The sequence below is a fragment of the Mus musculus genome, chromosome X (assembly GCF_000001635.26).
Source record: "Mus musculus strain C57BL/6J chromosome X, GRCm38.p6 C57BL/6J".
Classification (NCBI taxonomy): domain Eukaryota; kingdom Metazoa; phylum Chordata; class Mammalia; order Rodentia; family Muridae; genus Mus; species Mus musculus.
Window position 1 is genome coordinate 71,227,150 of NC_000086.7, and position 14,952 is coordinate 71,242,101.

At 39.1% G+C, this 14,952-nt stretch overlaps 1 protein-coding gene across 9 annotated transcripts in view; it reads left to right on the forward strand.

The window, feature by feature from the left end:
* Mtm1 (X-linked myotubular myopathy gene 1) overlaps positions 1-14,952 on the forward strand; it is a 104,647-nt gene that overhangs the window by 16,383 nt on the left and 73,312 nt on the right. For 8 of the 9 annotated variants that reach the window (NM_001164190.1, XM_006527890.2, NM_001164191.1 and 5 more), the window contains exons 2-4: positions 4,242-4,312; positions 5,923-5,995; positions 7,703-7,797. In NM_001164190.1, the coding sequence (NP_001157662.1) occupies positions 4,250-4,312; positions 5,923-5,995; positions 7,703-7,797 (231 nt within the window). In that variant the 5' untranslated portion in view covers positions 4,242-4,249. The remainder of the gene's footprint in view (positions 1-4,241; positions 4,313-5,922; positions 5,996-7,702; positions 7,798-14,952) is intronic. The other variant, XM_030251245.1, reaches the window with a different exon arrangement.

The following is a 14,952-nucleotide window of genomic DNA, read 5'->3' on the forward strand; positions in this document are numbered from 1 at the left end:
CTCCCCGTGCCGTTACTGCCCAATCTCTGGGCTTTTCTCTGGAGGCCCCTTAGCCTGAGCCTGAGAAGTTTCACAGAGTATAAGAAAATGTAATTGAATGGAATGTAAATGGTGTAAAGTGGCTTTCTCCATTACCATAGAAGTTATACTTCTTTACTTGTTTTTATTCTTTAGCAACTGCCATTTGACCTTTTTACTTTAAAAATATGTCTTTTACATATGAATTTAACATGTGCTTTTGGAGAATAATTCTCACTGCAGAAGATAACTCACCAAAAGATTTTGTTTTATTGTGGAGAGATTAGCTGGATTCAAGAGTCTCGGAATTGGCAGGTAGATGGTAACTTGATCTTGCTCCTATTTTAAAACTTTGTTTACTGTCAAGTATTTGACTGTTACACGATGCATTGGTGATTCTAATGGTTGGCTTCAATGTCTGCCCTATCACTATGTTGCCTTTGTTCATAAAAAGAAAATTGGTTATAGTTGTTGACTTTTTAGTAGTTTATTTGCCAAACTAGTTTTAGCTTATGATATCTAAAATTACTCTGTTCTATGGCTAACAGCTTGTATCACTAAAGCCAATCAACTGTCCTGAAGATGTGGTATTTGTCATGAGAAAACCAAGAAATAGAGTAAATAGATCTATCCAAAGTCTGTCACTGGCTGCTGGGAAAAAAAAAAAGATTCACACTGCCTTTTCAGCTGCCTCTGAGTTGGTTTCAGCTAAAGACCTTTGGAACATTTAAGGTTGTAAAAGTAGATTCATCTTTGAGCTAAATTCTTATATATGGTAAGAAGAGTGAGTTTCAAAATGAAAACCTACCTAGCACTTTACGCTTTCTGTGGTCTCATCAAACTAGGTAACTTAGTTCTAAGATTTGAAGCAGCTAAGATAAACTGATCTAACTCATATGAGTTACTATATATTTGGATAATTAGCCACTTGCTGAGATTAGATTATCACATAAGAGCCATCATCTTCATCGGAGCATCTGTGACTACTGAGAATTAGGCTCATTGATTATTGACATTGCCTCATTGAAGGGTGTGGGCACAGTGATTATTTCCTTTCCAGATCTCAACCATTGTCTTCTGTACCTCCCTGCTAGTTTGACACAATTCTATTGTAATTCCAGATGAATTCCTGGTCGGGAGGTACTGGAGCATAGAGGGTGGCAGGTTACTGAAGGGCAGTTTCATCCATGCAGCTGTGGAGAAGTTGTCACCCATGCTAGAGTGACACTTTGTGGTGAAGCAGCTGCTTTGGGATCACTTGAGCTCCAAGTAACCCTCAGCCATACTCTGTAAAGAAGCCGAAGCCACGAGTTGGATTTTTATCAAATTGAACTTTGGTTTGTTGTTGGTGTTCTTGGAAGAGTGAGTAGACATTTGTTTGACTCTCCTCAGGGCAGAGTTTCCCTCCATATCTAATTTGAGGAATGCCTTAAGAATTCATGGAAAGCCTCTAGCTGGAGGTGGAAGCTGGTATACTGCACCAGCTGAGGTTTCCTTTTCATGTCCACTTCCCCTTCAGCCAGAACAGTATTTCAGGACTATCATTACCGAGTGACAGACTTGGGATTGCAAACTCAAATTCTCGAATGCAGAATCCTCCTTTTTAACCATGTCACACCATGTCGAAGCTGGGCATAGTGGCATCTTTGACAAACTGAAAGATAGAGTTAATAGTTTATTTTTGCATTTAAAAAGAACATAGTTATTATTTGTTTTGGAAGAGAAAGTTTATTTAGAAAAAAAGTACATAGTTTAAAGCAGGAGGTAGCAGCCTGTTTCTGTAAATGAAAGTGTCTTACATCACTGTTCTGGTGCTGCGTTGCCAAGTTGCACTGAGATTTATGGCTCACATACTATATGGCCTTTTACAAGAACAGTTTGCCATCCCTGCTGAAAAGAAAATGGACAAAAAAATGAAACTTCTACTGCTTCATATCATACTTTATTTTCATGTGGGTTGGGGTAGCCTTCTTCCAAGTAAGCAAATATATTTTATAAATTGATAGTTAAAAGGGGGCTCAAAGTGCCTGGAATGTTGAACAGTTCTGCGTTGTCCAGCTAGTTGTTTCATTGAGAACGTTATGAGATCTGTTTTTATTTTCTTGTCTCCTAAGTGGCTGATGGTCTGTCTCAGTGCTTGCTATTTCCTGAGAGGCCAGGTTGCGAATGAGGGAGAAAAGATCGAATGACAAGTTCACTATTACAAATGACAACCTATTATTTTGTTCTAGACTAGAGTTATGGCAGAATGTTGATGTTTCAGAAAGGGGGACTAACTAGAGGAAGGAAGGAAACCAGCAGAGAAATGGAGGAGGGTGGGGTCAGGGAACAGATGAGAACAAAGCGTATAATGATACTTGAAGATGCCATGATGAAACCCATTGCTTTGTATACTGATTTAAAGCAATGATACAGACATGGCTCAGTGCTTGTTGTACAAGTGTGAGTTCAATTCCCCAAAGCCATGTTAAAATGGCAGGTGTGGCAGCATACACTTGTATTAGCACTATAGAGAGGTAGAGGTAGTGGATCCCCAGGAGCTGCCTAACCTACTAGGCCAGCTCCAGGCCAGTGAGAGACCCTGTCTCAAAACACACACACACACCACCACCACCACCAACAACAACAACAACAATAAAACCAAACAAACAAGGTAGATAGTACCTGAGAAATAACACTTAAGGTTGCCTTCTGGTCTCTGCACACACAGGGACACACAATAAGATAGGAGTGAGTGATGGCTGATGGGCATGAGGCTTTGATTTGAAGTGAAGGAAATGTTCAGAAATGATGAGGATTTCACTATTTGAGATCAAGACTTCTAGGTGGTTTTTTTTCATTCTTTTGTTTTGCTTTGAGTTTTTTTTTTTTTTTTTTTTTGGTTTTGGTTTGTGTTTGTGTTTCTTTTTGGTGTATCTCTGGAGACTGAGCCCAGCAGATTCTTAGGCACTCTAGGCCACACCTTACCATTGCCTTCTCTCGCACACACACCGCCCCATGTGTATTTTCAGTCTGATGTAGCCCAGGCTGCCCTTGAATCTTTCTGCCTCCACCAAGTGCTGAGATGACAGGAATGTACTACCACCTTTGGCTTTGGCTTTATTCTTCATGGTTTTTGAACAAATGCTATATAATCAGGCAGGTCGACAGTGATTGGACTGTATAACCTTGGGTTTTAAATATCTTTATTGAGTTAGCAATAGGAAATTTAGTTTTAAAACTGACCTATTAGATATTCAAATACCTTATTACTAAACCCTAGTGTTTTCTGTTACTGAAGGACCTCCCCTGTCTGGTTATATAGTACTATGTAGGCAGAAGAAGAATTTCAGGGCAGGTGCATCTAATCTGCCCTTTCTAATTCATCTTCCCCATTCTGCTTTCATGTCTAAGAACAATATTATGTGCTGTATGAACATAAGGTTAGAAGAGTCTTCAAAGCACAGTGTAAGATTTTGTCTGAATTTAATTCATTTGGCAGTTACTTACAGATCTTTTAAAAAGTTAAACTTTAATTCCTTTTAAATTAGGCCACCACCTAATTCACTTTTTCTTTCTTCCTCTTTTCTCTTTGATACTAGATAATTCCTATGAATTTGATTTCAGTCAAATCTATTTCTCATCAAACCCCTTAATGTAGAACAAAATAATTCTTAAAGGGAAGTTGTATGAGTGATATAATTCACCCTATCATAGTTCTGCTTGAATGCATATACATTATCTTTCAATTAAGTGGTATAGAAATTTCATGCTTGTCATACATTGGTAGACATTAAAGGTTTTTGTATATTTGCTTGTTTTTTTAAGATGGCAACTGGAGCACTATGAATATAATTTCCTAGAATAAGCCTGATATCTTCTGTGGGGTTCCCCTTTTAATATTTGGCTCCTGTTTCACATGGCCCTTAATAGTCATGTCGCCTAGCTGTTATCTTAATGTTTAGATACAACTCTGGAAATGTATGGCACACATCTGACCTCTCCCTATCAAACCTTAAACCAAGAGTAAAATAGATAGCATTGAACGCCTTTCTTCTTTGGACATGTACTGCCTGTGTGCTGGCTAGCTCTGTGTATTTTTTGTTCTGTTGAGCCATAGGAAGTAAAAAGGGCCTACAAAGTCAAGTACTGTTTGTTCTATTGAAATATGTAACACTTTGATGTCATATGTTTGAAATAGCAATGCAAGGTCAGTTAACAGAGAATTTTGTCTTCCTTGGTAGGTTCCAGGATGGCTTCTGCATCAGCATCTAAGTATAATTCACACTCCTTGGAGAATGAATCCATTAAGAAAGTAAGTTGAGTTTTTACACGTCTCTGAATCTCTCTACATTTCTTTCTTCATATTTGTATTAGACAGTCATTTGGGTCATACTGAATCATGAATTTCATTTTATTTACCGTCCCACCTTGTTCTGGGAAAGATTTAAAATAGAATATGTGTGAAGTGATTTTGGCTTTTGTAAATGCTCTCCCAAAGCTTTATTCACCACTTGTTGTCAGACCTGACATTCAGGTATGAAGCTGCTCTCTGAAGGAGCTATTGGAAGGCCAAGACGAGTACAAGGCTAGTATACCTTCTTAAATATGCCATTATTTTCTAGCCAAGATGATTAGACTTACAAAACCTAAACATACAAATTGAGTATAAAATGCTTCACAGTCGCCAGGGTAAATTGTTCCATTAGAATGACATTTTTGGGGGGGGGGCGTGGATATAAATTGAAAGGAAGGGGTGAACTAAGTTTTATTCATGGCCCTTTGAGATTCTAAAGATGGTCCATCAGAAAGGCAAATTTATTCTCCCACCCCACAGTGTACAAAAATACTCAGTCAGAAATGTGGCTAACTTTTAATTTTTGTTTCTTGATTACTGACAAGTCTGACCTTTTATTTCTTTTGAAAGAAACATTATTGCCCGTTCCTGTTGATTTTGTGAAGTAACCATGAATGTCCTTTCCCTGTTTGCCTTGGGAGGGAGATGGGGAGATTCTTTTCTTAATAGCTTATACATATTCCTCATAATGTAATACATGACTCTTTATAATGTACAAATCATTTTATTTCAGCTTTTTAATTTTATAGCATTTTACTTTGATTTTTAAATATTGAGATTTAATTGGGGGGTGGCTTAGTTGGTTTGTTTTGAGACTGGGTCAGGTTGTGTGGCTGAGGCTGCCCTCAATTTCCGATCATTGTGCCACAGCTTGCCAAAAGCTGGCATTAAAAGTGTATGCCACCATAGCTGGCTTTCCGTAGTGTAATGATTAGTGCTTTGCCTGTATGTCAGAGCTGCTGCTGTGATGAGGTGAGGTACGTACCTGAGAATGCCTCCCAAGTGGGAGGCCTACAGAAAAGTCTTTGGGGAACTTGTCTCTGACCGACTACATGGTCACTTATGTACAATAAGGTAGAATAAAAATGAAAAGGAAGACAAGATCTTAATAAAAGATAATAGGTCAAAAATGTAGTCTCACTGTAGTATGACTCTGCAACAATTGCATAGGAAAAAAGCTATTACCATACAGCATACTGATTTCATTAAAGTTTGACCGTTATACTGAGATATATTACCTTTAAAATACTTTTTACAAAGTACAAAACTTTAGTAACACTATTTAAATGCAGACTAGGACTTAGCATGACTAATAAATGTTACAGCTAGCACAGTCTTTTATTTTTATTTTTCTAATTTGCTATTGCTAGGGATTGAACAAATGGCTTCACATGAGCTAGGAACATACCTATATTTTCATTCCAGATTCTATTTTCCAAGTTTGAATTTTATTTCTAATTTTCTTCAATGCTAAATTTCTATTTTTTATTTAAAAGTATATTTCTGTTTGCTACCATGTGTGCAAAGATGGCACCACCACCTCCGTCCCATGCCCCTTTCTTTTGCAGGTGTCTCAAGATGGAGTCAGTCAGGATGTGAGTGAGACTGTCCCTCGGCTCCCAGGGGAGTTACTAATTACTGGTAAGGAGCTTGTGGGTCTAGGGGTACAGAACTGGAGGAGGAGTGCAGGAAGACCAGGTGGCTTGTGTTCCACTTGCTCTGTACAAGTCAGAGAAGACAAATAATCTAGCTTTGTTTAGGAGCCTCAATGGAGAGAGAACACTGCATGCCTTTTCCTGATCAAAGAGTTCTTTCAAGAGCTTGGTGCTCACAAGGCTAGCAATATTCTTGTCTCTGTACCAAAGAGAATGATTTAGAGAGAACAACATAGGTTATCACTTGAAAGTCTCGAGCTAGAGATATCCACTCTTCATAATTTAAAGTTATAAGAACAGAAGTAGATTAAGGCTTTCTGTCTGTGATATATGTTTCAAAATGATAACAGCTTAAAGACTCTTCTCTGTGACATAATAGGAGATCCTTTGCCAGAAAACCGAAATTAAGATGGTGGTAACATTTTGATACAGTGTTTTTGGTTTGGTTGTTTTGGTTTTTTGCTTTTTTTTTTTTCATGATGAACCTAGGCTAAGAGGACAGTTTCTACTTTGGAAGGGCCAAATCATGTAGAAGCATGGTGCTGACATTCAATATTTGTGTTAGGGTTCATCCCTTCTGTCACATGACAGTATATTTGGGACCAATAATCAGCATTGTTTCAGAGAATTTTTTATTCCTTGAGTACGAGTCAAATTTTAATTTTAAATGGTTAAATTATTGTGCTAATTAATGGGACTTTTAAAAAAAAAGTACCTTTGTGAATTATTTGTACACCACAAGAACCATGAGAACATATTTGGTGTCTACAGACTCACACTCACAATTATAGTCTTGAAACTAAAATTAGTAGTATATGTTCTTCCCAGTTTCTGGATAAGAACAAAGAAATTTTACTATTGGTAGTCTTCATATAGGACATTTGGGTACTGAGTATAAACAGACAGACCTTAACCAATATAGTAACTAATTGAACTGGCATAAAATGACCTTAGTATTGCGTTTTCATTTAGTACCTGAAGGATTTCATAGTCATTAACATATTCAAGGATATCTTTGAAGGAAAAGAGAAAGATAATTTTTATTATAATTAAATCTTTCGATTTAGTTTCTCCTTACATCAAATTTAAAAATATGTACTTTTCCTTGACTGTACATTATTAACTTAAATATTTTCTGCAGAGAGATTTCTAATCTGGCATTATAGCAGGGTGTGGTGGCACAGTCCCATAATTCCAGCACATGGGAGGTTGAGTCAGGAGGATCATGAATTTAAGTTTAGACAGTGATGCACAGAGAGGAGACCCTTTGTCAAAAAAAGCAACAAGGACCTGTGATACATGTGTGGTTGGCAGTTGTCAACCTACCACCCAGCCTACTGGTTAGTCACGAGGCTACCCTGTGTGAACGTTATCCTCCCTTGAAATAACGCAAGTAGTTTCTTTTGCTATCATAAGATGCTAACAATAGCAAGACCCTAGTTCACTTCTGTGCTCTGGCTCTGGTCTACATGTCTTTGGTGGTGATAACATTAGGTGCAAACTCAGAAGTGCCATGAGTGCGTAATTCAGCCTGGCACAGAGCTGTGGAAACTTTGCCAGTGTTGTTTTCAACTTTTTAGTAATCTTTATTGTAGTTAAACATAGCCAAGTAGTTTATATTAAGTTCGTACCATTTGTTGTGTATCTTGGTATCTATTTCCATTATTTTAGGGTCCTTTTTTTATCTTACTAGAAAAAGAAGTTATTTACATATGTCCTTTCAATGGCCCCATTAAGGGAAGAGTTTACATCACAAATTATCGTCTTTATTTAAGAAGTTTGGAAACGGTAAGTAGATTATAAGATCATAAAGATGACCCTAACCGTTAAAAATGATGCTGTTTCTTTTCTATCCTACAACATTGACTGTGGATTGCATTAACGTGGGGGATATATTTGGTTCTCAATTCTTAATTTTTTGCTTCTGCAAAACTGATATAACACTAACATCTGTTTTTGTAGGCAGTAGAATGAAATATTTAAATAGGCTGTATCCCTCAGAATAAAGGAGAGGTGCTTTGAGTACATTGGTATACCACAGGGGGTTTTAACCAGCAGCACAGATAAGAATGAACAGCTTAGAGATTTTTACCAAGCAGTAGGGATGCTTCAGAGTCACTGTATCAGAATGTCTGGGCCCATGGTCCAAACATGCACACATTTTCTAAAACATCACAGAGTAAGATGTTGATGTGAATCCTTGGTTAAAGCCTACCACTCTAGAAGTATCTTGGTGTCCTTTTACCAACAGCTAAGTAGCAGGGTAAAACTGGGATGAGTGGCATGGCTTACTGTTACTTATTTTTTTCAACCTATGGCCAAAAAAGGTTTGTCACCATATTTCAAAGGATGTCCCATTGATGAAGTGATGCCATAGAGCAGAGAAACTCCAGAAACACAGAAGAAAATGTATAACTACTGTGCCTTTCCCAGAAGATCTTGTGGTAGATCATGGCTCACTCCTAAATGTAGGGGCAGTTGTGATTCCAAATACTCCTGGGAAATGAGTTTAGGGTAGATGGAAGAGTAAGCTGTTGCTGCCTTGTGTATTAGGCAACTAGGAAACTGATGCGGGGAATCTAGCTTTTGTTTTCTTGCTTTTAGCCATCCATTTTTTAGCACAGTTCTGATGTGGATTTATTCATATCTTTTGCTCTTTTATTATGTTCATTATTATGTCTAAATTTTAAAATGCTACTTAATATTCCTGTTGCCCTGGCTTCTTGTAAATCCTGTAGGGTGCAGGCAGGTGCAGGCTACAATGGCTACCATTGTATGCATCATGACCTATGTGAGTCAATTCAAGTTTAAAGAGTGAACCTAAGGAAATGTTTCAGTTTTCTAGAATGGAAAGGAAGATTCTGGAAGTTTATAGCAAGCTGGGTGTCAGTCTTTGGCAATCATTTTAGTGTTTGATGGTTTAAGTATTATGAAAATAAACCATTGTGAGTAGAATCAAGGAATGACACAGCCCTTGGGAAAGGCAAGCTAAATGGTGGCAATATATCCAGATGGGTTACAGACTGTTTAATAAAAGCTTAATTACAACTAGAAATGGTGATCACTGGTACCTTACTATGTAGAGTGCTTCCTTGTAATATAATGTAATGTAATGTGAAATAATGTAATGTGTGGCTGAGATGTGAGAAGCAACAGATAAGCCAATGTCTAGATGGAAGAGTCAGGGTTTGAAATTATTGTAAATGCCTAGAATATTGGACACAACTAATGATATAACATTAAAGTATACAGATAGCACCTACTTTGTAAAAGATCAGTTGTATGATTAAAGGATGAAGATCTATCTTAACAGGAATCTAGGCTTTTGAAATCAGTAAGTGGGTATTACTTGTTTAAAAATAAGATAGCTCTATCATGAATTAACAGAGGTATAATATAATGAATGCCTAGATAAAATGAGACAGTAGTCCTGTCTGTAGTCATGCTATAAAATTGTGATGCTACCATTTAAACAAGACATTGAGCTAGGCAGTGGTAGCATTCAGGTTCCTGCCTTGCGTTTCAAGTAAAGAAAAAAAAAAAACAATAAAAGAAGTAGCAATAGAAAGTAAACTCACACAGGAACTATATAGAGCTGTCTTTGAATATTGAAGTGCCTCGCTGTGGACCAACTCTGGACTTGGTTTGTCCAGTTTCCAGGGGTCTTATAGGGATAGATTGAGATGCTTAGTGCTGATATATAAGAATTATCAAAAGTTAAAATTAAAGCTATGTCACAGGCCCTTTCACCTGACTCCTGGCTTGTTGTTTAGCCATGCATAGCTGGTTTCATTTTATGCTGTCCTTGATAATGAATTGGGGAAATTATTCAAATTGTGGTAACATGATGAGGCTGTCTATATGGTGTGGTTTTGACTAAATAAAACAAGAAAATTATTTCTAAAGAAGAGTCCATAAGGAATATATATGAAGAATTTGAATTCTTGGGATATTCAGGGTAAAATTATACATGCTTAATATTCTTCTCACTCGTTGGTATTTCTTAAAAATGAGTATGTATTGCCTATATAACAAAAACACTTAGCAATCTTTATTTCTTTTTTCTACATTTTAAAGATAGAATTCATATGATTTCTTTTACATCCCTTCCTCCCTTTCTTCCTCTAGCCCCTCCCAGTTACTCTTCCTCAAATTCCTCTCAACTTTTTTCTTTTATTATATTTGTTGCACAGGCATATATATATGGCCATTGATATTGCTACTGGTGCAGGCTAGTTTATGCACTATTTCTACAGAAACTGTTTCAAAGCAGACTTTCAGGTATTCTGGTTCTTAATATCTTTCCACCCCTTCTTCCATGATGTTCCCTGAGCTATAGGTTCAGGAGCTATGATGTGTATGTATTTTTGGGGACTGGATTCCTCGTGATCCATTGAGCTCTGCATCCTATCCAGGTGTTGCTTTGTGCAATGGTCTCAATTTTCTGTAACAAGAGGCCTTCTTTGATGAGGGGCAGTAACTATACTTATCTATAATAACGATAAATCCAGAATGTGGTAAGGGGTTATGCTGGTCTAGCAAAGTGGCGACAATAGATTCTTTTCTAAGATCCATGGCCTCATTACCTCCTAGAAGCCAATTGGGTTTGTCATACCAGGCATGATTTCCTTTGTTTACACATGGTACCTTATACAATAGGGTTTGACATTTAATGCATAAATGAAATGCCCATCAGCTAGTGACTGCTACTTTCTTTCTTCTTCTATGATATTATATAAAAACCTTTTAAGCAATTAGCCACACAACTTTTAGTGAAAGTCCAAAAGTCTGTTAAAAGAAAACAGAAGAAATGCTACCAACGTAGTTATATTCAGCAGCTAAACAACCAGTCATTGTAGTGTTAGTGCCCTTAAATAGTCTAAACTAAACCAGCAATCGTAGGTTCTGTTGCAAAATGGGAAAACTTTTTTGTATGTTTGAAAACGAATTGTCCTTTCATCGTGCTTTTCAGTTAATACTTTTCACTGCTCTGAAGCCTTTCACACCTGGCTTTGCTACACTTTTAATGTCCCTTTTCCATGGTTAGTTTTTCTCTTGAGTGCTGGTAACTATATTGCTTATATTTCTCTGGTTCCTCTTGTTTATTGTTTATTGTTCATTGATGTTCGTTCTGCTTCCAGAGTAGATCCTAGTGCATTGAAGATGCTTAATCAGTAGTGTTGAGTGAGTGAATTCTGTCTTATTTGCATATTGCTATGTCTATGACTTTAACAAACTTGGAATCCTTTTGATCCTCACTAGTGCAATAGGCAGAGGCTGCACATTGAGTAGGTAAACTCATGTGTTGTTCATGTTTCCTATAAGTTAAAGGCCTTGGTACATGTCTTAGTGGTTTGATAAAAGTATGTAGCCTACTAAATTGTGGCATCCTGAATACCATTGCCTCTGGAGTTCAGAAGTTCCATAGCCATCATCTGACCTTGAATGTACCAAGGAACTTGTCTTTGGTTAATATTGTGACCACAGCAGGAGCAACTCCATTTAAGCCTATAGACTTTCACAAAGAAGACTGATCCCAGATTGTAACCAGGAGCACACTGGATTCAGATGCTATTGTGAATGAGAGAGGCAACTTGACCTATTCTTTGTTCAGGTTTTAGACCCAGAACCATTCTCTGTATACTATGGTGAATCTAAAATCATGTGGGTGAATTATTTTTTTTTTTGCCTTGTTTTTTTCTTTTTTCTTTTTTTTTCCATTTTTTATTAGGTATTTAGCTCATTTACATTTCCAATGCTATACCAAAAGTCCCCCATACCCACCCACCCCCACTCCCCTACCCACCCACTCCCCCTTTTTGGCCCTGGCGTTCCCCTGTACTGGGGCATATAAAGTTTGCAAGTCCAATGGGCCTCTCTTTCCAGTGATGGCCGACTAATACAACATTCCTCACAGGATCCAGAAATGGGGAAACTGGGAGAAATGTGACACAGCCCATGGCAGCACATGTAATGTTGTTACAGGGCAGAGGGCGATGAGTCATATTTGTTTATAAACTTGAACAGGAGGAATGGAAAGAGAAAGGTTTACTTGGCAAAGGGCTTCCAAATCCACATATTATACCTTTCTATACCACTATATAGACATCTGTGCTGGGGACAATTGAATGATCTGTGAGAATTGGGCCACCAGCAACAGAGAGAGTAGAGGGGCTAGGAGGATATGTGGTTGGAATAAGAGGTAACCTCAGGATCAGAAGTAATAGTTCAGCAGTATATGTGTTATTATGTGACGGGCCACACATCAGATGTGCATTTCTGAAAGAGAATACCAGCTGCAGCATGGACAGTGGGATAAGGGAGCATGAGACTGGAAGTAGGAAGACCCATTAGAAGGTTACTTGTGTTCTGCGGTAAGCAACAAAAGCCTAATGGCAGTCATGGTGGACATAGGATGGAAGAAACAGGCTGTGGGCAACTTCAGAGGATTTGGGTAGGCCATTATGAGAAGGGAGTTGGATAATCACCCACTTAAAAATGACTCCCACGATTTTCTGCTTGTGTAATCAAAGCTGCTCCTATTCATTGAAATGTATCTCACTGGAGAAGGGAGTATCATATGGGTAAAGCTCCGTGGGAGGGATACAAGTAAGGTTTGGACTTAAAGTATATAGCTATAATGTGGAAACATGTCCAGTACAGTCGGAATTATATGTTAATACTGCACTAGAAGTGGTGAAAACCATCTGTGGGATTCCCCAGGAAGAGGGTGTTCCCTGACATGAATTATGTGCTCAGTTGAGAAGCACCATGGGTGATAGGAACCTAATGGAAAAAATCTTGAGTTCAGCCACTGCTAGAGATCTAGAAGAGAGCAGAATCTTGGGAGGGAGGGATGGATGGATGGATGGATGGATGGATGATTGGAGGGACAGACAGATGGATAGATGCTGGCCAAGGTAGGAAATGGTATCTGCATGAGGGACATAGCGTGAGAATAAGTCAGAAATGGATGCCCTGTGGTGTTCATAGGAGCCTCAGTGAGCAGAGATTGTATGAGAGGGGAGGCCTTTATAAACGTTGGTGTGCTCATGGGGTCTTCACAACAGTAAAACAGAAATTGATACCAGGGGCTGGGATATTGCTGTGATACACCTCACCGTGCTTTTGTTTGGAGGAATGTGGACTTTAGGACTGTGAATCAGAAAAGCAGTTGAAAGCTTGAAAGCTTTAAGTGGAGCTTAATGGTCCATTCTAGTAGGAGCAAGGAAGACAGTGGTGCTGAGACAGATTTGAACTGTGGGAGCTCAAGAGGTTTCAGAGGAAAAAAATGTAGTATGTTCTAAAAAATTTCATTAGAAATTGTTCTTTTTAAAAATTTTTATTTTATTTTTTTCCTTTTTTTATTACGTATTTTCTTCAATTACATTTCCAATGCTATCCCAAAAGTCCCCCCTCCCCCCTCCACTCCCCTACCCACCCATTCCCATTTTTTGGCCCTGGCATTCCCCTGTACTGGGGCATATAACGTTTGCCTGACCAATGGGCCTCTCTTTCCAGTGATGGCCGACTAGGTCATCTTTTGATACATATGCAGCTAGAGTCAAGAGCTCTGGGGTACTGGTTCCATATTCTGTTCCCTGCCCCCTATCTACCCTCTGTCTGCTCCACATCCCACACATTCTCCCCACCCCACCCCGTCTCCACGTGGATGCCCCCACCCCCCACCCCACCTGACCTCTAAACTCCCTGGGGCCTCCAGTCTCTTGAGGGTTAGGTGCATCACCTCTGAATGAACACAGACCCAGAAGTCCTCTACTGTATGTGTGTTGGGGGCCTCCTATCAGCTGGTATATGCTCTCTGTTTGGTGTTCCAGTATTTGTGATATCTTGGAGGTCCAGATTAATTGAGACTGCTGGTCTTCCTACAGGATCGCCCTTCTTCTCAGCTTCTTCCAGCCTTCCCAATTCAACAACAGGGGTTCAGCTGCTTCTGTCCATTGGTTGGGTGCAAATATCTGCATCTGACTCTTTCAGCTGCCTGTTGGGTCTTTTGGAGGGCAATCATGATAGATCCCTTTTTGTGAGCTCTCCATAGCCTCAGAAATAGTGTCAGGTCTTGGGACCTCCCCTTGAGCTGGATCCCACTTTAGGCCTGTTGCTGGACCTTCTTTTCCTCAGGCTCCTCTCCATTTCCATCCCTGTAATTCTTTCAGACAGGAACAATTATGGGTCAGAATTGTGTGGGATGAGAGCCCCATCCCTCACTTAATACCCTGTCTTCCTGCTGGAGGTGGGCTCTATAAGTTCCCTCTTCCTACTGTCTGGAGGTTCATCTTTGACTCCTGAGAGTCTCTTACTGCCCAGGTTTCTGATGCATTCTGGAGGGTTCCCCCAACCTCCTATTTCCTGAGGTTGCCTGTTTCCATTCTTTCTGCTGGCCTTCAGGGCTTCAGTCCTTTTCTCTCACCTAGTAACAGATCAGGTTCTCCTCCCCCCTCTCTACCCTGCCCACTGTCCCTCCCAGGTCCCTCCCTCCCCACTTGTGATTGCTTTCTTCTCTCTCCCAAGTGGGACTGAGGCATCCTCACTTGGGCACTTCAGCTTGTTGACTAATTTGAGTTCTGTGGACTGTATCTTAGGTATCCTGTACTTTTTTTTTGGCTAATATCCACTTATTAGTGAGTATATACCATGCATGTCTTTTTGGATCTGAGTTACCTCACTCAGGATGATATTTTCTAGTTCCATCCATTTGCCTGCAAAGCTCAGAATGTCCTTGTTCTTAATATCTGAGTAGTACTCCATTGTGTAAATGAACCACATTTTCTGTATCCATTCTTCTGTCTTGGGACATCTGGGTTGTTTCCAGCTTCTACCTATCACAAACAAGGGTGCTATGAACATAGTAAAACATGTGTCCCTGTGGCATGGTGGGGCATCTTTTAGGTATATTCCCAAGAATGGTATAGCTGGGTCTTC